Source organism: Palaemon carinicauda, chromosome 35 (assembly GCF_036898095.1).
Source record: "Palaemon carinicauda isolate YSFRI2023 chromosome 35, ASM3689809v2, whole genome shotgun sequence".
Lineage (NCBI taxonomy): Eukaryota > Metazoa > Arthropoda > Malacostraca > Decapoda > Palaemonidae > Palaemon > Palaemon carinicauda.
The window spans coordinates 42,637,170-42,665,015 of NC_090759.1; the positions used below are offsets into that span (position 1 = coordinate 42,637,170).

Consider the following 27,846-nt stretch of genomic DNA (forward strand, 5'->3'; position numbering starts at 1 on the left):
GGTGTGCTACCAGTAGAGCTTAACACTATAAATGACCAAGTTTTTTACAGGAAGCCTGTTAAATCCAGTGTTTGTTGTAGACCTTTTGATAAGGTTTTCCAGTCATATACTGCTAAGGGGTTCGTTGCTGTTGATGGTGGTTCACTGTACCCTATTTGTATCATGCGTGATACTGGTGCCAAATCAGTGGTTTTGATGAAAGTTGTCCTTGAGACTGAGCATTCGTTTATTAGGAAGTATGCTCCCGTTCGTGGGGTTGGTGGTGGCCATTTTAGCGTTCCCTTGCATCGTATAGATTATCATTGTGACTGGTTCTCAGGGCCCGTTGTTGTTAGTGTGGTTTTCCAAGTTGCTCTCAATTTTTACTTGGTAATGACTTGGTAGATGAGAATGTTGATGCCCGACTGAAGATGGATAATGAGCTAGTTCTTGAACACAAGTTTAAGGCTCTCAGTCCAGATTTGTCTACTCTGTTTTCTTCAAGTGCTGAGACTCATGAGAAGACTTTGAGTTCTACCTGCACATATAAAAATGACGTGTCGGTTCGTGATAATGTCTCCACTGTTGTTTTTTTTCTACCGACTTTCCTCGTGAAGACTCGTTGGTTTGTATTGCTGCATCCAGTAATAATTACTTTACTGATATGTTAGTTCATGATACTTCTTCAATTATTGACTGTTATACTAACATGTCTGGTAATGATGTGTTAGTTCCTGAAATGTTCCAGCTGCCAACTGTTCTACCAACCTGTCTCGAGACGACATTTTGGTTCGTGATATTATGTCCACTGAAATTTTTACTAACTTTTCTTATGAAGACACGTTAGTTTGTGATGATTCTCATTATGAAAATTCTAATAATATGTCTTCTGAGGGTACTTTGCTTGTGATGATGTCTCTTCCAATGATTATGTCAACTAGTCTGAGACATTTTTGTTTGGTCAGTTTGATAATGATTTGTCTTATTCCAGACATGTGTCAGAAATAAATGATATTTGGTTATTCATTGAATATTGTAATCCTGAGTCTGATTAAAAATTGATTGCAGTTGAGAAGTCTGACCATGTTGTTGTTGAAATTAGTATCCCTGTAAATCAAAATGTTAATTTTCCCAGCCTCACTCATGAACAACCTATGACTGTTCATTCTGTAGCAAGTAGGATTTTGAGTTATGCTATGAGATTTTTTTATTTCCATGATATTTGGCAGGATGTTATTCAGTTTTATTGTGCTTGTCCTTACTAGTGTGAAATTGATTCTTTTATATAAAGGACAGGTGACGAGCGAGAGGAATCAGACGAGACTATTATACCGTTGGTGTTTGGAGACATTTTTTTTCAGCTACACCCTCTGTGACTCTGGAAATTAGAGATTATACACAACAATAGAATATCTGGAAAAAGATAAAGAAGTTCAAAATTTCATTCTTCGTTATCAGAAGCTGGGATCCTACATATCAGCCATTTATATTTGAAACAAAGCACTGTCGTCTGTCCCTCGCTGCATAGAAGTTTGTGAAGTAACTTAAAGACCTACTTCGTCGTAACAATTCATAAAATATTGTTATTCAGTTTTGGTATGCTGTGAGTATTTTTGTGGATCTTGTGTAATGTTGTAAATATTTATGAATCTCAAAGACATATGATTTGTTTGCTGGCTGTCATTTTGATTTGATGGTAATATTTGCTATGTTGTGGTAAACTATTTTGGTAGATTTGCATAATCTACGTTGTGTACAATAGTTGAACGTACCACTCCCATGATTCAGTATTAAGAACTATGTCATCTGCAAATCTTAAGTTGTTAAGATATTCCCCATTGATGTTAGTTCCTACATTTTCCCAACATAAATTCTTAAAAAACTTCTAGCCATTCTGTGAATAGTTTAGAAGAGATAGCGCGTCCTTGTCTAGTTCCTATCTTATTAGAGTTTTCTCAATACCTTTATGTAGTTTCAGGATTACTATAATTCCAGTATAGATATCTTCAAGTGTTCTAATATAAGATTCAACTATTCCTTATCTTTGAAGTGCTTTCATTACTGCTGAAGTTTGGACAGAATAAATATATTTTTCATTGTGTATAAATACCGTACATAGTGATTTGTCATACTCTATTTTTGCATTAGCTGGTTTATATGGATATGATTAGTTGGTGAGTACCTACTTCTCAAGCCTGCCTGCTCTCTTGGTTAATTTTATTATTCAGCATAATATGATCTTTGAAAATATTTCATATATTACTGTGAGTATATTTATTGGGTGGGAATTTTCAGTTCTTTTGTGTCTCCCTTTTTGTGAATTAGTATAATGATAAAGTTTTTCGAAGATGTAGGCATAAAGCATTCTTGCAGACAATTTATATAACCTTCAGAAAGTGTTTGTGGCTTTTTTCCTGCCATGGACTAGTAATGACTAATGACGATGATGAAGATATATAATGTATATAAATATATAATATATACATAATATATCTAGATATGATACACATATAGACTTCTGTTTATACACATTGTACAATCCCTCGTCCATCAATTATTATTATTATTATTATTATTACAAGCTAAGATATAACCATAATTTGAAAAATAAGATGCCCTAAGCCCAAGGGCTCCAACGGGGAAACATAACCTGGTGAGGAAAGGAAACAAGGAAATAAAAGAAAAAAACTACAAGACGAGTAATAAATAATCTAAACAAAATATACTAAGATCAGTAACAATATTAAGTTAGATCTTTCATATGTGAACTATAAAAAATTGAAAATCCAGGAGAGAAAATAAGATAGAACAGCGGGGACGATAGTACCCTCCAGCAAGAGAACTCTAATCCAAGACAATGGAAGGCCATGGTAAAGAGGCTATGGCACTACCCAGGAGTCTCCTTCTCCTAGAAGAGCTACTTCCCATAGCTAAAAAGTCTCTTATACCCTTACCGAGAGGAAAGTAGCCACTGAACAATAAGATTGCAGTAGTTAGCCCCATGAGTGAAAAAGAATTGTTTGGTAATCTCAGTGATGTCAGATGTATGAGGACAGAGGAGAATGTGGAAATAATAGACCAGACTATTCGGTATATGTGTAGGCAAAGACAAATAAGCCGTAACCATAGAGAGGGATCCAATGTAGTACTGTCTGGCCAGTCAAAGGACCCAATAATTCTCTGGCGTTAGGGATATTGTTCCAGTGGTTATGGGACTGGTTAGAGTGCAGGGCTACGAGCTGCGCCCCCTTTCCAGTTAGAGATTCCTCACTTTCGTTTCTGTAGCTCCTGGAAAAACTTTCAAATTTTTTTTTTTTTTTGCAGGAAATGAATGGTTGTTAGTGATGGAGAGGAAGTAGGACATACATGTTTGCTAGGGGAAGGGAGGATGTTGCATCCGGTTCAGGGTTATGATGGCTGTTTATTCTTACTCCTCACGTACCAAATAAAGCCCACAGGCTCTGGTGCAGTGTTAGGCATGTGGCCTGATGGGAAAGAAGCGAGTGAAGTAGTTGTCAGGGTCGGACTGGGCAACGCCTAAGAAGACTCTGGGGAAGTCTTTCACCGTTTCTGTCTCCTCGAGGGATGTTAATGCAGTTGCTGAACCTGTTAATATGCGCCTAGATCGGTCCCCGGGAAGTATGCTCCAAGTTTCAGGAGGACTTGGTTGTGCATTGGTTAGGTTTTCAGGTTTTGCTGGTATGTGGGGAACACTTCGTGTTTGCCGATCCCCTTAAGAGGCTGGAGACTTCTTCTGAGACTTTGCATACTGCTGATTATGGGTTTCACCTAAGGTCATTCTTTGGTCATTCAGGTAGGCTCTCTATGACTTTATTGAGGGAGTTGGTAGCTAAGGCTATTGCTCCACTGATACCCTTTGTGCATTTGCCTTTGTTTCAAGTGTCCACGAGGACGCCAGTTTTGAAGGACGTGATGGTTCCCCCAGTGTCAGGGAGCCCTGTGATTCCCTTAGTTCAGAAGAGTAAGTTTGTTAAGGTAGCCCCTTACCTGGTAGGTAAGGTACTGGGATCAGTAGCCATGGCCTGATAGGCCTGTAATGTTTAGAATAAAGGTAAGGGTAATGCAAAGAAACGTTTTTCCCCTATCCTTGGTGTCACCCCAATCCCTGTATTTCCCACCCCATTTCCATTGCTCCGACCGTTGTGCCAGGGGGTCCAGGGTCCGTTCCTACTCCCACAGTGTCAGTGATTGTGCCTCTGGCCTCACTCATAGTGTGGTCACTGGGCCTTGTAAGTGTACCCTTCCTCTGTAACAGTATGCCCCAGTGTTGTGACTTTTATTGGAACACCCTATGTGGCTTTTCCTCTTGGTGGGGGGGGGAGGTGGTTGTCAACAATTGCTCAGACCTTAATTGCTCTGCATGCAGAGACAGGACCAATAGCTGGGAGAAGGATGCAGTGTTCATGCTGTTCATCCTCATCATTCTCTTCCTCCTCTTCGTTCTCTGACTTGGATTCCAACTCTTCATCTCAGATGAAGAAGTGGAAGAGGGTGAAAAAGTCCGGTATGGCCAGTTGCACTCCCAGGGAAAGATCTTGTGACACCACTTGGCCGCTAGGACCTTGTGTCCTTTCCCTCTGCCATGGCTCATTTTCCAGCTACCCCTGCAGCCCTGGCTACCTGACAGCTCCGGCTATCTCGGTAGCCGTCTGACCTGGTTGCCCAATATTTTATTGCTACCTTGGTAACTGGCTGGGACAGAGGTGTAGGGTCCTGTACATTTTCTGTTCTAAGGTTGATGGATAAGCTTCAGCGACCTCTTTTCCCTTTCATCCTGGATGCTGGATGCTTGCCACTTCCTCTACCAATGAGTGGTCTCTTGGTTTGATAGATAAGATGGCACCAATAGAGACTGTACTTGAGTGCGTCCAAATTTTATTGGCTAAGAATGTGAGGGTGAGTGCCTTGCAGCTCATGCATCAGAGCACAGGGCCATGGTTGCCCTTCTTCTTCCACTTGCAGGAAGGGAAGTATTTGGTACTTCTCTGGTTCTGCTGGGTCCCTTGCCGTTGGCATTCCAAGGCCTTGGTTAGCCCCTGATTACGTTCCTGATGCTGTCCTTTGAACAAAATACTCATATTAGTATGGTGGGTGAAGGAGCTGAGTCTCTGGAACATGCTGCCTCATCCTCGGCCTTGGCAGGGAACGAGGGTGCTCAGGGGTAGGATGTTCCGAGGCTGGTACCGCGGTCTGGGATCTACTGAGGCAGACTACCCCGACATTAACCTATGGGAGGCTAATGTGGCATGATCTTTGAAGGAGAATTCTGACAGTGATTAGCACTTTGTTGTTCTTCAAGGATCAAAACCTTCGTTTTGAGTTACCTTGGTTGGATCTCGTGGAGTTGGCCCTGAACCGGGTGGATGATTGTATCTTTGGGTCTAAGTGTTTACTTCATTTCAGCAGGTCAAGCAAGATCCTGACCTCTCTAGGTATTGGATGTTCTACACGCCAGCAAACCCTACATCTGCATCTCTGCAGATTGATCTTACACTATGCAATCTAATGGGGGAATCTAGTTGGAAAGGCCCAATTTGGACGGCAAGTCCCTTTTGGTATCTGAGTCAGCAGCCATTCAGGCTTTGGTCTAGGCCTCTCTGTATGGTCTTTCTCAGCTCAATCCATTGTCACGAGCAGTTATGTATTTCACAAAGTCGACGAGGTTATGGAGAAGTAAAAGAGCCTTGTGCTGTCCGGTGGGATGGCAGTCATCTCCCTTGACCACCAGCCAGCAAACCTGTTGGCTTACTGGCAGTTGAAGAGATGGAATGCAATAGTTTTTTGCTTCTCAAAACTAGGTGGTCTTGGCTTAGAGGTACCCCTTTTCTTGAGACAGAGAACTGGGTGCAAGCAGCATTGGAATCATGGAGGACTGCTTCACAGGATTCTCTGATCCACTGTGCTGCCTTTTTCAAGGGCCCTGCACCCACTCGAAGATCACAGCCTGCAGGTCCTGAGACCTCTTCCCAAAAAGAGGCTTTGCATGCACAGCTTTTTTGAGCACCCCAACTTGTTCCTTTTAGAAAAGGTGGCAATGGAAAAAGAGAGGGAGAGGGAAACGCTCATGCAGGCATTCCCCCTATCCTGCTACCAAGAGCAGGGAGTTGCTTGTCTCACCATCAGGCGACTTGGCAGAGACTCGAAGCTAAGTCTTGAGTGGTGAGTGTCTTTCAGGATGGTTACTTGCTACCATTCCTGGACCACTGGTCCCCCTATCTCAGGTTCCAATCGAGTTCCCATTGGAGCAGCCAATATCCATGAAAGTCTTGACCTTGTGGACATAGGTGGAAGGGATGATGGAGAAGAAGATGCCCGTAAACATTCAAGACGAGTCATCGGGCTTCTCCAGTCTGCTCTTCATGATGGAGAAGACGACTGGGACTGGAGATTGGCTATTAACCTCTCTCCTCTGAAGAAGTTTGTTTGTCAAACCCATTTCAGAATGAAGACAGTATGGTCTGTGGTGTCTTTGATCTGAGAGTGTGACTTCATACTTTTGACAGACCTGGAGGATGCATACTTATAGGTGCTCCTTCATATGTCCTCTTGAGAGTACATCTTCTCCCTTTATGATAGTGTGTGTCAGTTTAAGACTCTGTGCTTCAGACTGTGTACAGCACCGAAGTCATTTACTTGTGTGTTTACCTTGGTAGGTGCTTAGGCCCAATCGTAAAGTGATACGTCTGCTGATGTTTTCACATGATTGGTTGATCCTGGCATCCACGGAAAGCCAGTTAATTCAGGATTGAGATTGGATTCTTGCATTTTATCACGATCTGGGGATTGTGTTATACTGAAAGAAGTAAAATCTAATACCCAAGCATAAGATGAAGTACCTAGGCCTGCTGATAGACACATCATAGGAAACACTGGAATTACATTGGATAGTAATCTGGTCCTGCACCAAGTGCACCAAGTTGAATTGTTCTTATAGGACTAATGCAGCCAAATGTGTCAAATTCTGTAGATGTAAAAGAGCATCTCTCAGCACCTGTAAAAATCCAGATGTTTAATAGCAAAAATGGAATATAGGTCAGGATACATACCGTAGTAATGATAGCTGTTAAACACTCCCTCTGTTATGGTTATCTGACCGGTTTATATATTTAGATACTGTATTTCAGAGAGTTATTTCTAGAACATAATCGTTATCTACCGTACTCATATTCGATTATGTTGTCAGACTTGTATTGTTTTCCCACACATGAATTATGTAATTTTGAAAATACACAGATTACGTCAACCTTAATGAAGCCAGAAATGGTTCCGATGAATTTCTTGACATAGAAAAATCTATTCAAGGACATGAAAATAATTCACCTCTCTCAATGAATGTTGGATTACTGCTATTTAGACATATTTGGAAGAACCAAGCTTTTAGGGTTAAAGGAAACCTTTATTTATATTTACTCCCAATGTCTACATACACTACTAAGCAATGCATATTAAAGGTTGGCTGACATAGTGAGTGCAACTTCTTTCTATCAAAAAGAACTACCACAACATAAACAAAGCGATTGGGTTTGGTGTTGACCAACTGTCCCATTATTTTGTATCGGAGCTTCATTGCCGGGCTTTTCACGATTTATTTTACCACCATAAATGTGCAGTTCCGTTACGGCCTGTGATGTGACGAAGAGACTTCGGTGAGAAGGGATGTAATCAATCTAGGTTTGCCAGAACAGATGATTTTTCTTGTTGGAAAAGTGAAGTTGTATCGATTGTTTGAGATTTTATGCATTGCAATGCCTCGCAAGTGTGTTGCAGCGGAGCGCTCGAATACAAGAGGTGAAAATATCCTCCTGTACTTCTTCCCAAAGGATGAATTGTTAAGAAAACACCGGCCGAATGGATGCTTAACCAAACCTAAGGGCTTTAAAATCTTCATACTTTTATACATTACTTAAAAACAAATGGTTTCATTTGGCCGCATTATGTTAACAAAAACCACGAAATAATAATAATAATAATAATAATAATAATAATAATAATAATAATAATAATAATAATAATAATGACAACAGAATTATCCATATATTGATTATAAGAATCATAATTACACCTATCTACATTGCATTTCTAACGCCTGGTTACGAAATCCAGCAATCAGTTAAATATCTGTTACTTGTTGGAAACTTTCAAAATGATTTTTGCGATGGTGAAATAAGATATATATCTTCTTTTTTTTTATTTTCATGCTCGATTTCAAATATACAGTATGGTTTGATCTTCCCTCCTTCCCTCTCTCTCTGACCTCATAGTGACATAAAAAGACTCTCAAACCTTTCATCCTAGTTCACTGACATTCATAATAACATTGACGATGACATAAGAGATCTTACTAAAATCCATGTCCTTACTAGCACAGAAAACTGAGATTTACCATCAACATGTTGACTTAGATTTAGCCCGTTATCTTTGTGCAAGTAGGATTACGAATCCAAGCTTGGAATAAGAATTCCCATTATATGTTCCCGGAATATGCATTCCTGGTTCTTTGGCCTTTCGCACCTTTAGAATAGGTATTAAAAGTTTTACAGATATTTACTAATTAAGATGTAAATTTTTACGGGAAACCTAATTTACAAAAACATTGTTTTTGAGGACCCTGGATATATTATTGATAGATGATATGTTAAACACATTTTATGTACTAACTCTAAGGATTAATATAGAGTGAATATCATTGCCCCTGGTTAGAATCCTCATCTTATATCATGATTATTTCAAATGAAGCCTTAATGAGAGGAGAATATGTCGCCGGAAGAGAAATGTTAGACATTCATGTGAAGAAAATAAGAACAAAATTACTAAAACTCTCTCTCTCTCTCTCTCTCTCTCTCTCTCTCTCTCTCTCTCTCTCTCTCTCTCTCTCTCTCTCTCTCTCTCTCTCTCATCCAACCTTGCATGTTCGTAAATTAACACCATGTCACTACTTTAAATTTTGATCTAATATCACTTCAATTTATTTTCCTTCCTTTCATCAATTTTATCTAGTTATTTTCAGCTTATTATTTTATTTTGATATTTTATTCCTTCCTGCATAGTATATTACAAACAGTTTAGTTTAAATACCTAAATTTAAACAATACTTTGTAGTCCACAATATTTCACGTGCTTATATCATATAATGAAGATTTTGTATAGACGAATTTACTACGTGACATTCTATTTATTAGTGATATTGTTTAGATGAATTTACTCTGTAATATTCTTTACCATAACTAAGAGCTCTGACCAGAAATACCTAGCGTGATCTATTTTTAGCTACCTCCTCTCAAGGCAGACACTGTTTAGTTTTTCTTTATGAGTATTTTTTTTTTGGTTTTTATCTATATCTCTAATTCCATAAAGGAAAAATTCCAAATTCGTTGCTGTTTTGCTGGTTACTTTCTTCATATCGTTCGAACTAATATGATTCTAGAATTTCTGGTGACTGGTCCTCGTTATCGGCTACATCTTATTCGTTTACATCAGGCAATTCCATAAAAAAAAAAAAAAAAAATGCTCAAATATACGTTGTGTTCTCCGTCCGAATGCATTTTCACGTGGTTAACGGATTGTTGACAGACCAGGTGGCCAAATTAAGTTGTTTCTCAATGACATCACACAATGGTGAAGCAGCCTTTGCCAATTCTCGTGAGTCTGGCTGAGGCTTATGCTGGCTGGTGTAATTAATTCTATCAACAAACGAAAATGTGTCGGAGTATTTAATGATTTATGGCTCTGAGTGAATGATAGATAGATATTGTTTATTTTTTTTTTCAGGGTTATTTTTCGCATGTCAGCGCACATTTTAAGTAATATTTTGTAGGAGGAATAGTTGAGGAGACTTTTCACCAATTTTGGTAAATTTATTTGCAATATTGGTTAAATGGGAGGCCATCAGATTTTGAGTGCCCTTGAAACCGAAACAGATTGTTTAAAAAATCTGGAAAATTATGCACTTTTGTGCTGAAAAACAAAGTTTAAGATAATGAACTAGGCTGAAAAGATATGAATTAGATATGAAGATGTTAATCAAATGCATCTTTTAACTTTAAGGCTGTCTACCAGAGCGTTATTCCACATAACTTCTCTTGTGTTATTTTGGCCAAAAAGGCATACGCTATAATCATATTAAGGGTTCTGCAAAAAAAAAAAAAAAAAGTAAAAAAAAAATGTAACTGTTCTGAAATTTTAGCTGAACAAAAGACACATGCATAAAAACCACATAACTAGCAAAATTTTTTTTTCTGAAAATCTCATTTTTGGAGATATTGGGCTTCATTTTTTTTTTTTTTTGTAGAGATTCAGCAGTAATTTCCCCAACTACTAGAGATCATAACATAATCACCGCATTTCAAGGTTATTTCCTAAGCAGTGCCGAGGCCTTTTCCTCAAATCCAGAAATTTATAGGCTATATGTACCACACGAATAAGACGTTGCAAGCATAATATATCATTATCTGGTAGTTGATGCATTTTTCACCATAACTATAACATAAAAATTATAAATATTTAAATAACCTAAAACAGAAATACGAGCTTCATAGGATTTTTATGTAGAGATTAGTTGCATATGCATAAGTATGGATTTTTTTAGTGGGAATTACCCCCAACACTGGGGATTATGAGGACATAATCATCGTATTTCCGAGATAAGTAGTAATGACCCCTTCCCTTAAATCCAGCGATATATACGCTACATCTACCAAATGCGCACATGCGTAAGACATTGCTAGGATAATAAATTTTCACCTATGAGTATTGTGGGCAAATTTTATGCTTTACAATATTTGATCATTCAAAATCTCTGGAACTTTATGCCTTTTTCAGCATAACCATAACATATATATGTATATATATATACACACACATATATATATATATGTATATATATATATATATATATATATATATATATATATATATATATATATATATATATATATATATACATATATATATATATATATATATATATATATATATATATATATATATATATATATATATATATATTTATATATATATATATATCTACATATATATATACATATATATATATATATATATATATATATATATATATATATATATATATATGTGTGTGTGTGTGTGTATATATGTATATATTGTTACGGGCCACTGGTTCGAGTCCGGCCTTGCTTAAGGGACTCAAGGGCCGTAACAAAACAAATAATAATGGTAGGTCGCCAGTCAGCAATGATACAAGGAATACTGACAAAATTATATATTTACAATAACACTTAAATAAGAATTAATAAAAGAAAGGGGAGCACAACAGTTAACTATTTTAATTTATGCCACGAGGAGCTTCAGATGGAGTTTGGTTGGCCGTGGATGAAACGACAGCACAGCAAACAACGTTCCCTGGAAAGGGAAATAAATTGAATTATTAACAGCACACTTACTTCTACCGGCTGGGAACACGAAGAAGTCGTGTGGTTAAAACCTTTAAGCAAATTAAATGAAAATGCAAAGCTTAGGGATTTAAACGATACACATGGGAATTAACACTGTCACAGGGTGAATTAATTAAAACTAGGACTAAACTGCACACGTGGTCTGGGTATAGGGGGATAGGATACAAGGTTCAGTGGGTAGGATTTTCTTTAGAGGATAAGGAAAAATGGGGTGTGATAATGAAGGGATGGCAGGTTGGGTAAGGATATTGAGAATCTCAAAATCAGACACCTTACCTTTAGTAAAAATGACTCTGGTTTCTTTCCCTTGTGGAAAGATGTAGACAGAGGTCCTGCCTCCCTGATGTCTTGAGGGTGAAGAGAGATGTTGTTTCCCTCAAGGAGGTTGAGTGAAGAAGGAGCAGATGTTCTCCTTATGGATGCTGACTTACGAAGGAAGATCCCCAGTTTTCCCTGGGTAGATCAACCCCACTTGACCCCCAATTGGGGGGGGTAGGGGGGATTGGCCTGACCGCTGTCCTATTGGTCAGGCTTGATCTCGTGTCCCCACATCCTTCACAGCTCGCTTCCCTTGTCCTGGGACCTCGATGTTCTCACGTGACTTGTAGAAGGTAGCTGAAATTGAGATCTCAGGGGGAGTAGACTGGTATAGGATGGTGGGAGGGGGGTGAGACTCTGGGTAGGGTCCCAAAACTCGTGGCATTTCGACCCATGCTGGCGGGGTCTTTTGTTATTGGGAAAAAGGTGGCGTAATGACCGCCATTACTAACAGCCCCCCATTTTAGCAGAGATTTTGTCCTAAAACAGGACAAGAACTCTGCAAGCAAGGTCTGAAGCCACTAGCCTTAATGATTCCTCCCTCAGTGAGTCTCACCACGATAATGGATAAATATCTAAGCTGCAACTAGGGTCATCATTTTACGGTATTTTGACTGTAAATTAACTTTAAGTGCCACATAGAAATAAGTATGCTGGCTGTGAGGCAGCAACTGAAAAAATTAAAAAAATGCAAAATTGAAAATTTAAATGTAAAAAAAATGGTTAAAGTTAAGTGACCTAGTGCAGTGGTAGGCATAAAATTAAAGAAAACTGGCATATATGCAAAAAAAAAAAAAGGATAAAATAAATACATGAAAATAAATTCAATGCAAATAATGATGCCAAGATGGCTCCTCAAGTTTATCTACCTGGGGAGACACCAAGGCCAATAAATATTTTTTCATACAAACTAAATTTACCTACTTACTATGACTACAGGCTATGGTTATGGCACTGTGCCCTGAGCACTAATGCCTGGAGAGGACATCTGCTATTTTATTATCTGTGCCTCTTATGTGCTCGACCTTCCAATTGTAGTCTTGGAGGTCCATGCACCACCTCATGAGTCTCTTATTCTTATTTCGGAACTGCGTCAAGTAAGTCAGAGGGTTATGGTCCGTGAGGACTGTGAGTGGGAACTCATGGTCAGCATGATATGATTCGAAATGCTTCAGTGACAAGACCATGCCTAAGAGCTCCTTCTCAATAGTACTGTACCTAGTTTGAGCAGGGTTCAGTTTCTTTGAGAAGTATGCAATAGGGTGTCGGACTTGATCTTCCTCTTGCAGGAGGACAGCTCCCACCCCTATGTCACTGGCATCCACAGCGAGAGCGAAAGGTTTAGTGTAATCTGGTGCACGGAGCACGGGACGGCTCATTAATATGCCTTTTAGGTGGTCATAGGCCGCCCGGCATTCATCCGTACAGCAGAACAGCTTTTTTCCTTTGAACAAGTCTGTGATGGGAGCGGCTACCTGAGAAAAGTTGGGCACAAACCTCCGGAAGTACTGTACCATCCCCAGGAATCGTTGGGCTTCCTTCTTAGTCCTAGGGTAGGGCATCTCTTGTATTGCACGGATATTTGCATCTTTGGGCATTATTTTGCCCCTTCCTACTTGGTGGCCCAGGTAGGTAATCTCAGTCCCGCCAAACGTGCATTTTTTGAGGTTGATGACCAAATTTGCCTTTTGGAGGGCCCTCAGCACCTTCCCTAGGGTTTGGAGGTGTTCTTCCCAGGCCTTGGAGAAAATGACGATGTCATCTAGGTAGACCACACAGTTGGAAATTCCTGCTAGTACCTTGTTCGTGAGTCTCTGGAAGCAGCTGGGTGCGTTCCTAAGACCAAAAGGCATTACTCGACACTGGTAAAGTCCATCTCGGGTTATGAATGCGGTCAGTGGCCGCGACTCCTCTGCCAGTGGTACCTGCCAGTAGCCCTTTTCTAGGTCAATCTTACTTAGATAAGGTGATTCACCTAAGCTCTCCAAGCAATCCTCGATGCGAGGGAGTGGGTAGGACTCAGGTTTTGTCACCGCATTCAATTTGCGGAAATCTATACATAGCCTATCCCCCCCTCCCTCTTTTGGCACTAGGACCACCGGTGATGCCCATGGACTTTCACTTTCCTCAATGAGACCTAAGCTGAGCTGCAATTTTATCTGTTCCGACACCCTTTCAGCCCGTTGGGGGTTTAACCGATAATAATTCTGGCGGATCGGACACGTTCCTGGGACCAAGTCAATCTTGTGTTCTAGTAGTTGGGTGTGACCCAGTGTGTCTCGCACTACCTGTGGGTGCTGTAGCAGGAGGTTCTTGACAATATCCCTCTTAACAGTGTCCAACACAGGGGTGACCAGCTTAAAGTTGGCCAGGACCTCGGAGTTGCTCTCGGGTGAGTGGACCTGGGTAACAGTACCCACCACATTGGCCCTTTGTTGATAGGGCTTAAGCAGGTTGATATGGAGCCACTTGGCTCGCCTTATGCCACAATCCACTAGGTAATTTAATTTACCCTTCTTCCCAAGAATCTTGTGAGGGCCCGTAAATTTTGTGCTTAACGGTCTCTGTTCCCCTGGGCGGAGAACCAGAACTTGGTCTCCCACCTCAAAACTTCGATCCTGGGCTTTACGATCTACGTGACCTTTTGTGATGCCCTGTACCTTCGCCTCGGAAGCCTTGGCAATTTCCCAGGCAGTTCGTATCTTAGCCTGTATATCTGGCAGCTCTTCCACCCAGGAGGCCTTGGAGGAGTCCTCCCAAGCTTCATAGAGTATGTCAAGTGGCCCACGTGTGGAGTGAGCGTACAACAACTCAAAAGGGCTGTATCCTGTGGTTTCTGAGCGTGCTTGGCGGAGGGCGAACAGAGCGTAAGGCAAGTTCTCCTCCCAATCCGAAGAGCCAGCCTCCCCTAACTTCGTCAAGACTGTTTTTAGTGTTTGGTGGGAGCGCTCCACGAGTCCTTGGCTCTCTGGGTGATATGCCGTAGAGGTCTGGTGGTGGACACCATGGTACTCCATTGCTGCCTTAAACTCTCTTGCCATGAAGTGAGAGCCCTTATCCAACTGGACTGTGGCTGGGAACCCAAACCTACAAAAAAATTGTGTCAGGCCCCTGACAGCATGACTGGCATTGGCGCACCTGGTCGGTACAGCTTCGAGGTAGCGAGTGAACCGATCAATCATGGTTAATAAGAAACGATTTCCACGCTTACTACGGGGCAGGGGGCCCACATAATCCACTAGTACATCATGGAAGGGGATACCTGCAGATGGAATGGGTTGGAGAGGAGCCCGCGGCACCACCTGGTTTGGGTTACCGGCAACTTGGCACGGATGGCAGGAAGCTACGTAAGCCTTAACACTCTTCTGCAATCCCGGCCAGAAGAAATGAGGCTGGATCAGGTGGGTAGTGCGTTTCACACCAAAGTGTCCTCCCAATCCCTCATGAGCCATACGTAGCACCACCAAGCGGAGATTACGGGGAACAACTACTTGCCGGCAAAGGGCTTCTGCAGGATCGTGAGGGCCTCGGGTGACTCTGAAGAGCACCCCTTCCTTCAGCAGGAAATTCTCCTTTGAGAGGTTAGTCATCTCTGCTTCGTCTGAGTAAGCAGCTTCCCTGTAGGTTTTCAGCGTCTCGTCCAACAACTGAGATTTGATAAGCTCCGTCCGACTCCCAAGGTCCTCTGGGGAAATGGACGCTTCTCCCTCAGACTCCCCCGAGACCCCTGGGCTAGTATTTGGGTTAGCTTCATTCCCTGTGGTGGTGAGCAGCACCGCTCCTTCCGAATAGGTTTCCGGGGTACGAGGCTCAGACTCATTGCTATAGGAGGAGGGCTCTCGCGCCACCTCACTTAGCCAAGGTACTTCTCCAAGGTCAATGTCAGCTAGCCATTTGTCTTCTTCAGGAGGGGCATTCTCAGTCTCGGGCTCCGGCTCAACTGCTTTCATGCACCTGAGGGGCACACGCTGTATGCCTCTTAGGAGGTCTTGTCCCAAGAGCAAGTCATAGCCCTCATGTCCGAGATCGCTCACTACCCCTAGCCTGCACCTTTTGCTGAGCTGGGGCGTGGTCACTCTCAACTCCACAGTAGGAAGATCCTTAGTGACTCCTTCGATCCAACGGACTGTCATGCGATTGTCCTGCTGAACTTTGGCACCGATAGGCAACTGGTGCCATAAGATTAGTGAAACGTCTGCACCGGTATCCTGTAATGCTCTGACCGACTGCGGAGAGCCGTCTCCTTCAGGCAGAGCTACTGTGATCTCCCCAACAGCGGGCTGTCTTTTGGGAGCTTCACGGATAGAGATTGAGAGGGCAGCTGGAGAAGAGGCTGAGGATTTGCTGGGACATAGTGAGTAGTTCTTTGTGTGTCCGTAGCACTTACATACCTCGCAGTATGCACTGGCATAGTTCGGCTTCGCCACCTTAACCTTGGGCTTATTCGTCTGCTTCGTGGACTCAGTTGACTGACCGGATAGCTTCAGCCGACAGTTGGCTTCCAAGTGGTTAGATCTCCCGCAATGGCCACACTTGGTAGGGGAGATCGGATTTTGCCGGGGCTTAGACTTACCCGATGGGACTGAGCTGGGGGGCCCCGAGTTGAACCGGACTAGCTCGTACTCATCAGCATACTCGCAGCATGCTCTAAACGTGGCTGGATTTTTCTCAGATATGTAAATTGAGAGCGCCGGTGGGGCGTTCCTGTGGAAGTCCTCAATTTTGAAGAGCTCTAGGAGGTTGTCGTAAGAAGTGCACTTTGCAGCCTCGACCCAAAGGGTATTGAGCCTATCCTTCTGAAAACCCCAATCAGACCAAGATGTCGTGGGGGACTTGGTGTGCCTACGCCACTGACGGCGCCAATTTTCAGGACTTAGTTTATAGGCCTCAATCAAGGCCTTCCTGACGGCCTCAAAATTACCCTGTTTATCGGCAGGGAGCGCAGCATGCGCATTCTTCCCTTTCCCCGCCATATGCTTTGACAGTAGTAGGGCCTTCATATCCTCCGCTACGGCACACGTCTTAAACACGGACCCCACCTCATTTAGCCACCTCACAGGATCCTTGTCGTCCCACTGAGGAATGAGTGTGTGGACAGGCATGGAGGGGAAGCTTTGGCCATTTTGAGTGCCGTTGGGGTGAGGGCTGTTTAGCCGTGCTAGCTGGATATCCTGTTCCCGCATCTTCAATTCATGCTCTCGCTCTCTCTCCTTCTCAAACTCTTCCTGCTCGGCTTTCCTCCGGGCATTGACCTCATTCACAAGCTCCCGCACATAGCCTTGCAATGCCTCTCCTTCGTAACCTTGTCGCTCTGCAAGGGCCACAAAGTCCTGAATTTCCGCAGCAGTCATTTTGCTAATTTTATGGGTGGACCTCTATGCTAGACAAAACAAGCTGGAATCACAACTATACAGTAGGTGACCCTCTAGGCTAGTCAGGAAAAAAAATGGAATCTCCACGATGTGTGACCCTCCTATGCTAGTCTTAAGGAAAAAAAATGGAATCTCCACGATGTGTGACCCTCCTATGCTAGTCTTAAGGAAAAAAAATGGAATCTCCACGAGGTGTGACCCTCCTATGCTAGTCTTAAGGAAAAAAAATGGAATCTCCACGATGTGTGACCCTCCTATGCTAGTCTTAAGGAAAAAAAAATGGAATCTCCACGATGTGTGATCCTCCTATGCTAGTCTTAAGGAAAAAAAAATGGAATCTCCACGATGTGTGACCCTCCTATGCTAGTCTTAAGGAAAAAAATTGGAATCTCCACGATGTGTGACCCTCCTATGCTAGTCTTAAGGAACAAAAAAATGGAATCTCCACGATGTGTGACCCTCCTATGCTAGTCTTAAGGAACAAAAAAAATGGAATCTCCACGATGTGTGACCCTCCTATGCTAGTCTTAAGGAAAAAAAATGGAATCTCCACGATGTGTGACCCTCCTATGCTAGTCTTAAGGAACAAAAAAATGGAATCTCCACGATGTGTGACCCTCCTATGCTAGTCTTAAGGAAAAAAATGGAATCTCCACGATGTGTGACCCTCCTATGCTAGTCTTAAGGGAAAAAAATGGAATCTCCACGATGTGTGACCCTCCTATGCTAGTCTTAAGGAAAAAAAATGGAATCTCCACGATGTGTGACCCTCCTATGCTAGTCTTAAGGAAAAAAAAAAATGGATTTGTAAAAATGTGTGGGTGCGTTCTTGCAACACCACCACTTGCAACTCTGTGACTGTAAAGCAAGTTTGTATTTATACTTAAAGTATAACAAATTAAAATAAAACAGACAATGTCACTGAGATTGCTTAATGCTTCATTAAAACATCAGCCCCTTTACATACTTTCCCTTTAGAAGAAAAATGAATTTAATAAATTACACTCCCAAATATTTTATCTTAATGATCCTATACCCTGACTGAAAAAAATTTAAATTAAATGTGACACCATAAGTACTTTATCTTTAGGTTAGCCCTATTACACAGTCTAACGAAAATTATCCCCTTCAAAAAAATGTACATAAAAATAATATCCCACGCGAAAGTAATAAAAAGAAATTACATACCCTTACTTGTCAAAAGGAAAAATTGAAAAAATGAATGCCACGTGCGCTTACCGTTACCAACACGGGAATTAAGCCTCACTGGAATTTAACACGTGGTTTAGTGTACCACGGATTCTCCAAAAATTTTCGTAAATTTCACTTCACTTAGTTTTTTAAAAACACAAAATAACACATTCACTTAATGCGCAATATATATAATAAATGAAAATTTTAACCACTTTGATAATAAACACTCAGAAAAAAACAGAACACAAATTCATCTCACGCGGTTGGCTATCCTGCTACACAATAGGACTAGACTTCTCCCACGTGGGTTTAAAAACAAAAAGGTTCGCGGCGCGAACACACACACTAATAAACACAAAACTTTAACAATGAGAATAGAAGGCTTTTGCTGTGTTCTTCCACGGTTCCAACTCCAGTGATAATATAATTTACTTGAAATTAAATTGAGGTTCGTCAAGTCGCTAAAGACAGAAAAAGGGGGGAATTTGACTTTGATAAAATTAATTTTAAATTACTGTCTTAGCGAATCCTGGCATTTGGTCGCCAATATGTTACGGGCCACTGGTTCGAGTCCGGCCTTGCTTAAGGGACTCAAGGGCCGTAACAAAACAAATAATAATGGTAGGTCGCCAGTCAGCAATGATACAAGGAATACTGACAAAATTATATATTTACAATAACACTTAAATAAGAATTAATAAAAGAAAGGGGAGCACAACAGTTAACTATTTTAATTTATGCCACGAGGAGCTTCAGATGGAGTTTGGTTGGCCGTGGATGAAACGACAGCACAGCAAACAACGTTCCCTGGAAAGGGAAATAAATTGAATTATTAACAGCACACTTACTTCTACCGGCTGGGAACACGATGAAGTCGTGTGGTTAAAACCTTTAAGCAAATTAAATGAAAATGCAAAGCTTAGGGATTTAAACGATACACATGGGAATTAACACTGTCACAGGGTGAATTAATTAAAACTAGGACTAAACTGCACACGTGGTCTGGGTATAGGGGGATAGGATACAAGGTTCAGTGGGTAGGATTTTCTTTAGAGGATAAGGAAAAATGGGGTGTGATAATGAAGGGATGGCAGGTTGGGTAAGGATATTGAGAATCTCAAAATCAGACACCTTACCTTTAGTAAAAATGACTCTGGTTTCTTTCCCTTGTGGAAAGATGTAGACAGAGGTCCTGCCTCCCTGATGTCTTGAGGGTGAAGAGAGATGTTGTTTCCCTCAAGGAGGTTGAGTGAAGAAGGAGCAGATGTTCTCCTTATGGATGCTGACTTACGAAGGAAGATCCCCAGTTTTCCCTGGGTAGATCAACCCCACTTGACCCCCAATTGGGGGGGGTAGGGGGGATTGGCCTGACCGCTGTCCTATTGGTCAGGCTTGATCTCGTGTCCCCACATCCTTCACAGCTCGCTTCCCTTGTCCTGGGACCTCGATGTTCTCACGTGACTTGTAGAAGGTAGCTGAAATTGAGATCTCAGGGGGAGTAGACTGGTATAGGATGGTGGGAGGGGGGTGAGACTCTGGGTAGGGTCCCAAAACTCGTGGCATTTCGACCCATGCTGGCGGGGTCTTTTGTTATTGGGAAAAAGGTGGCGTAATGACCGCCATTACTAACAATATATATATATATATATATATATATATATATATATATATATATATATATATATATATATATTCTTACGAAGCTGGTCTAGTGTAGAGTAAATACAATGATTAATTCATAATTTTTTTATATTCTGTATATTGTTTTCATATGTGCATTGAAGAGATGATCCCCAGCTCGTAAAATGAGCCCCTCTCATGTAGATATAAGTATTTTATGTAAATTACGTAAGATTTTTGTTGTGAATATCATTATATTCTTTATTCTAGTTAAAATGTGTATATTTTACGCAATTTTTAACAATTAACCTTTTATTTCACGTATGTTTGCCACAAAGTCTTATGTTGTCTATTTCAAAGTGTTGTAGGATTCGTGCGAGATATGAATAGGGGCTTGGGTTATGTTCTTTAATATTCTATGAAGTATTGTGTCATGTTAGAGAGAGAATGTTCGGTGACATGTGCTTTCGAAACTTCACGATGCCCGGCGAGAGGAAGTTATCCTTTTTTTTCCTTTCGGGGACAATAGGTGCGCAGAGCTAGCTGGGAAGTCATCTCGTGGGTGCGATGATGTGTATCTGAGAGTTGCCTGAAACCCCCTTGATTTGCCTCTTAGCATTTTTATCTAGTTGGAAACTATGACGCCATTAGGCACAGTCACCCACGCTACCAGAACTCGATCCTGGAAGGTTCTGGAAATAGCAGTCAGGTATCATGTAAAAGGTGACCAAGGTTAGGTTACCGTAGATCGAGTTAGAACCGCAGCCTGAAATAGCCTCCTTCCCCTCTCCCTCTCTCTCCCGCAAATAATGCAGTGTATTTGTTGGAAGTGTTTAATGTGTTTCATTGTGTCCTCTCACATGTGACTTCATGCCCAAAAGCAAATCGGGTGTCAAAAAAAAAAAAAAAAAACGAAAAAAAAAATGCAAGACTAGAAGGTGATTTTGAATTCATTGTATTAGAGTGAGTGTTGGCATTGTATAACTTTTTTTTTTGTAAACGGACCTTTTGGCAGGATAGGTTTGTAAAGTGATCTGGTTAACTATTATTCATTAAAGGTCAAACTTAAACATTGTATTATTTCAGAATTATTCCAATCATTTGTATTATTTTCATTGCATTACTTTACTTTGGTTAAGATTTATTCAGATATAACAGTTCAAGTCAAGTTACTATATAATTTCAGATCGTAAGATTACGGATATGGATACGCAGAAGGATAGGGAAGTGGGGAATATGGGGAAAGGATAAGTACCCCTGGATACAATCCAGTTTATAGCCCGAAGGCAGGTAGGTACTCGGGATGGGAAAGAATAAGGAAAACTGAGAAAGAGAAGTACAGGAGAAGAATAAAAGAGAGGGGCACACCCTCATGCGATATTAGATAGTATTAGAATCAGTTTGAGAAAGGAAAAGGCAGGCAGGGAAAGGAAAGGTTTTTTGGTTCTAAGTCTAGCCCTTGCTACAGGAGTCCATTCGTCTGACACCTATTTTGATGGTTGAAGAAAGGTATGATTGTTGAAAAATTATGATGATTTAATGAAATATCAACTTAACTGTTTAAATGATATTTAATGATTTTTTTTTTATTATTATTAATCAGATGCTATATATCTGTGCCTAGGATGATCACAATTGATCTTAGGCTCCATCTCCTCCACCAATTATGATTACGAGCATGTTCGATAGCGAGATTTCTAGTTAGGGTGCAAAGGTCGTCATCGTCTAAAGCAAGTTGGTCCCAGGTTTTCTGGCCAAGTCTGTGAAACCTGACATTAAGAGACTCCAATTTAGAATACTGGTGTAATTCCAAGATTTTATTGTAATAGGGAGGGCTCTCTTTGTAGGCTCTCCTCAAAGTCTTATTTTGTATTGCCTGCATTTTATTTAATGAAGATTTGCTAAGTGCTCCGAATATTATAGTGGTGTACTCTAACTGAGGTCTTAATAATGATTTATATAAACGTAGTTGAGTTTTAGTTGACAGATTTTGAAATCATTTTAATATATTAAGATTTACTTTAGAAGCAGTTATTCTCGCCTTAACATGTGGAAGGATGCCAGATTTTTGGAAGTTACACCCAAGTATTGTTGCCTTTTGTTTGAATGGAATTCTTACATTGTCTACTACAATTTCTGCAGGATTACGAACTGAAATAGGATGTAAAAATTATAAAGTGAAGGGGAGAAAACACTATCCTGAGGAACTCCAGATAGTAGCGGAAACTCTGGTCCTATAAACTATTTTATCTTGATCATGGCCCCTCGATTGTCAAGAAAGTTGCATAATAATCTGGTTGCTAAATTTGGTAATTGTGCTTCTATCAATTTGTATTTAAGACCCTCATGCCATACCTTATCGAAAGCTCGACTGACATCTCTAGAAATTAGATTACAACTACCTCTAAAACTTGACTTAACAGCAATGAATTCATAAAGACGGGCTAATGCAAGTTGGGTCCCTTTGCCCCTTGTAAATCCGTATTGGTTTTTATTTGTAAGTAAATTTTCCTCAAGGAAATCCTCAAATCTTTCTTTAATAATTTTTTCAAGAATCTTACCAGGAGTCTCTAATAAAGATATTGGTCTATAGTTAGAGACTGAGGTGAGGTCTTTGCTCTTTTTACCTACAAAGGGAAGTAATACTTTTTTGAAATATTCTGGCCAATAACCCATACTCAGAGTTTCATTAAAGATGTTGCAAAGAAAAGAGAGCATTGAATTTGGCAAGTTTTTAAGGATAAGTTTATTTACTTGAGAGTGGCCTGGAGCTTTGTTTTTAAAACTTTTAATTATTTTGATTATATCTTGAAGTTGGATAGGTTTGAGAAAAGGGTCATCTTCGTCAAGTCTCCTAAGATCTACTAAATCATAAGGTATTATACGATCAGTATGTTCACGGATTGTCTCAGTGACATGCTGCTCGTGTTGTTGATCAAACCTTAGATTTTCTATTGGGTTTATTTTAAAGATATTGGACCAGAAGTCTCTAAAGATCACCTCCTGATCTTGGGATGAATAGATTTTTTCGTTATTATGGGTGATGTATGCTATAGGTTAAGAAGTTGAGCCTAACAATTTCCTAATCATATTCCAAAATTTTGCAGGGTATTTATAGTAATCTTCACGTTTATCTAAAAGAGCCTCCCATCCCAAGTTGTATTAATAAGTTCGATTGATTCTATTTTGATCCGTTCTTGTATATTATGAATGTACTCTAAGAGTTGATGTGTGGGACCTCGGTTATTAATTATTTCTAGGGCTTGTTTATATCGGATCTGGAGCAGCTTAAGAGAATCTGTTTCTTTGGTATATGGTAAGATCCTGTGAGTTTTGAATGGGATATGGAGCTCTGATGCTTCCTTGATCCTCCTTTACCAAAAAGCTATCTTATTGTCTATGTAAGATTTATCCTTTAAGATATTATCGGGTTCGTCAAAAGTAGAGAGAGAGAGAGTCATCGAGTGTGTCCTTAAAACGTTCCCAGTTCGCATTGTTCATATCTATTGTTGGACTAGCGACTACCATAATGGGTCTCACAGTAAGCTTTAAAATAATGGGAAGATGATCTGATGTGGTTAAGGGGCCTTGAGTAATTGAATAATTGAACATGTGAAATCTATTGGAATGAAGTATATCAGGCTTACTAGAGGTTTTTCTCTTAAAAAACGTATCAAAATCTGGGGCTAAGAACCTTATGAGGTTCCTATTCATCAGGCCGTTGATTAATGTACTTATAGGGTTGGTTCTTTTATAACCAAGGGCTGGATGAGCTGCATTAAGATAAGACAGCAGATAGACTGGGATGTTATGTCTCATCAATGATAATATATCCTGCTGCGGATATACTGGGTTTCTTGGGGGTAGATAGGTCGTTGCGACTATAATTGGTCCCCTTACTGTCTGCAATTCGACAGCAATCAGATCATGATTGAAACCATCTATTAATTTGACAGTAACATCCCGTCTAACTGCTATTGCTGTACCAACATTTTTTTCGCCAGAGGTGTTACACTGGAACACATTGTAGTTCCAGATCTTGATACGGGTGGAATTAGGAATTCCAGTTGAATTAAGAAGTATGAGATGAGAGGAGAGGGAGGAGTAGATATTAACAAGTTCTTTACTTCTGAGGACTGTCCACTTTAGTACGTTATGTTGAATTACTGTGAGGGTATCCATTATGGTAATTGTCCTTTGGTCAAGTCATAAAATCCTGACTTTAACCTCCTGTATTCATCTGCACTGATCCGGGCGATCCTAGAACTGTATTTGTCCAGTTCTATTGAGACATCATTAATGTATTGGACAACTGTGTTATTGTCGTATTTTTCTGTGAATAGATATTTAATGGTATGGCTTTCAAAAATAATTTAGGGGGGTTTGCTGAATTGATAGAGGTATAGAGTTTTAGTCCAATTTTAGGTTTAGATTGTTTCATGGGGGGAAGGGTAGGGAAAGCAGTGGCTCCTTGCAGTTCAATGTCTGAAGGTTCAGATGTTGAGGTGGAGGGCTGTGGCCTTTTTTTTAGCGGGATTTGCAGGCTCTGAGATATCAGAATCTGAGTCACTCAGTACCCTTTTCCTGTTGATCTCATCTATATCCATTTCATCATTTATTGTCACAGATTGTTGGGGGGTTGTTGTTATTTGCGTTGTCAGATTTCAACACAGCTGATACTTTATTGGCTAATTTGATAGCCTCTGTAGGTATTTTGACCAGTGGGAGTCCATTGGCTTTATAGAAAGCATCAACCATTGACTAGAAAGTCCCTGGCTCGACTGCTTCGCTAAGGTTAGCCATGATCAATGCAGTGTTCATTACCGTTTGTTGTTGCAGAGTAATGCTGTTAAATATAGGCTGAGAGGAGGTGTTTGAAGTGGAAGGGGCTGAGGCTTGTGCAAAGGACTTATTTGGAGTGATATTGGATTGTTGGTTTCTAAGAACCTTTGCTTGGTCTTTAACCATGGATTTCCTAGTAGGGCATCTTGCTGCCATGGTTGGATGGTCTCCGTTGCCTGTGATGCACTTATGGTTTTGCTGATTGTTGCATTCAGTCCAAAATTGCTCTAATGAGGCACATAGTGAACATATTTTATAGGTGGATGGTTGAGGGCAGTCCTTCTTTGTTTGATCGTACTTGTAACATCTCATGCATTGACATAGAGAAACAAACACATCCTGGGCCAGGTATTTGGGGGGGGGGGGGGGGGAGAATGATTGGCTGGAAATGAACAGAACTTTGGTAAGGCTGTCTCTTACCATTTGTATGTTTTCTAGTTGAACTTTGAAGGTAGTTTTGGTGGTTGGCAATTTGATGATCTTTGTTACTTTATTCCTTTGTTCAATTTCATCTTTCAAATCACCTTCAGAGAAGTTATAGATTATACTGTCAGCCTGTGTAATGACCAAGGTGCGTGAGGCATTCAGATGAGTGGGATCTAGGACTTAAATGTTCTTACTAAGGAATGCTTCCTTAGTTTTGGGTAGGATGATCTTTTCAATTGTGGCTTCATCAGCTATAGCCAAATAATGTTATTGGATTTAGTTAATTTATGGATAAAGCACGAGTTATCCTGTAGGATACTCCATACAGCCTGCCTACGGGCTTCATTGTCAGACCCCTGAATAGTGTCTTTTATTTTGTCTTTACCCATTTTACCGAGAGAGAGACTGATATTTTCATTTAAATAATTTTAATTGAATATTTACGTATATTTAGGGGAAAAAGTCTACGGAAATTGCACCGCTTAAATGAGATTTCAGAATAAAAAAACTGCGTGGGATTTCACGTACTTTTAGGGCGAATGAAAATTTTGACTTTTTTTCGAAAAAATTATGAAGGAACAGCCTGAGATGAGTTTTGATACTGGGGTTAGACGGAGCAAATACAACTTCTTAAGAAAACTGCAAAAACATTTTGAGAATTTTTACTCTGAAGGGCGCTTGAACCAAAAAACGTTATAAGAGTAAAGATAAAGATGTTAGTTATCACTTTATAAGAGACAGTGACTTATGCCTAAGCCCTATCCTATGTAGGCACTAATGAAGAAGTAGGAGCCTAGACGTTGCAGCAATACCCAGTGCCTCCAGAGAGTTTTAAGACCACAACGGCAACTCCGGGGGAAAAGGGTTACTGATGGTTAGTACTTAGAGTTGAAGTTCAAGGAGGAGAGAGACAGACAGAGTGGTAGGCTACTTGAGAGTAAGGGGTTGGGAGGGGCAGGGAGGGGGAGGATAAGGATGAAGGGTTAGGTTGCGTGGCCGCAAGGGAGCTATCACTCGAGCGCTGCTGGAGGCGATGTCGGATCCAAGCTTGTTATTAGCTGCTATGATGGCTGCCAGGAGAGAGTTGGGAGAGGTCCGATCAGGATGACGTCCAGAAGCCGAATGTTGTAAGATTTTTGTTTTATTCTAAGTTTTATTCAGAATTAATTTTCTTTTTTAGTAACTTATTTTTGTTATGTAAATTCTTTTCAAAGTGTTGTAATTTATATAGAATATATTTATTTTGGTAAAGAGTATTTTTCCAATCATCATTATTTGAGACCAGATTCCGTTCGATTCCTGTTAAGAACCGCAGTGAGTAAAATAAGTGTTAATAATACTTGTGAGTAATTACCCAGCTTAGTTTTGAATGTGCTTAAGAGACCTTTGGATATTTAGTGTTTTATATATTGCTGTCTGGGAGTTATTTAACGGTCTCAGAATTCGGGTATTAACGTTTTAAAGTGTAACAGTTTTGATGAAAAAGCAAACGAGGTAATTTGGATTTCGAGAGGTTGATTTACTTGCCAGTCGTAGTATATATGATATATGTTTGGTTCCCAGTCACGAGTCAATGTGTAATATATATATATATATATATATATATATATATATATATATATATATATATATATATATATATATATATATATATATATATATATATATATATATATATATCATATATATATATATATATATATATATATATATATATATATATATATATATATATATATATATATATATATTTTAGTGCCCAGTCCACGGGTGCCATATCATATAATATATATATTGGTGCCCAGACCCGGTAACCATCAACATAATTGTATAATATATTTTGGGTGCTTCGACCCGGGAACCATATCATATAATAACATATATATATATAAATGAGCAGAGAAATATGATCAATATAACGTAAGAGAAACGTGCAGCAAATGATTATTTGTAATTCCATCGAGAAAAGAAAGAAAATTGATATCCCCTTGAGATAATCAGAGAAAATTATAGTGCTACAGTATAGGGAAAACTAACATAAATATCTCTGAAACTCTATAAGAGAAAATAAATAAGTAGGTACCCAGATCAGAAAAGGGTAGCACGAATGACCAAATATGTTTGCGCAAACATAGAAATGGCATTTTAGTCATAAAGTTAACTGTTTTTATTAAAAGAAACTAATCTAAACATGGAATATAGGCTACAGTTTCTCTTAGCCAACAATGCAATAATCAGAAAATTCAAAATTTCAAGCAGAGGTTGTCATTTGGGTAAAATTATAGGTACGGAGGGGTCAACGTTTTAAACGAATTTTCCTGTAGTAAATAATGTGCTTTCACAAAATTTGACCTTTATTTCAACAGCAAATAAACCGAACTATTGTTAGACTCCCGTCCTATCCAACAGTTGCAGGTGGGAACCGGGGGCGGGGGGGGGGGGGGGGTGTTCGGTCGGGGAACAACAGGAATTCCATGTGTATTTACGACTGGAATAAACTTTAAATTCATGGAATTGATACTATTAACTTCAGAAAAAAAAACATTTTTTTTTCTGTATTGAAAGTATTATTGGATTCACTTCACTCGCAATTCCTTACTTAGGGAAGTTTTTATAAAACTTCTAATGGTTTTTGCTCCACCATG

At 40.1% G+C, this 27,846-nt stretch overlaps 1 protein-coding gene across 5 annotated transcripts in view; it reads left to right on the forward strand.

The window, feature by feature from the left end:
- The window catches only part of LOC137627704 (uncharacterized), a 571,014-nt gene that overhangs the window by 506,070 nt on the left and 37,098 nt on the right, over positions 1-27,846 (forward strand). For 2 of the 5 annotated variants that reach the window (XM_068358938.1, XM_068358939.1), the window contains exon 1: positions 20,557-20,642. The exons of the other annotated variants lie outside the window; for them this stretch is intronic. In XM_068358938.1, the coding sequence (XP_068215039.1) occupies positions 20,572-20,642 (71 nt within the window). In that variant the 5' untranslated portion in view covers positions 20,557-20,571. Of the gene's footprint in view, positions 1-20,556; positions 20,643-27,846 lie in introns of those variants that run through there. 5 annotated transcript variants of the gene reach the window in all.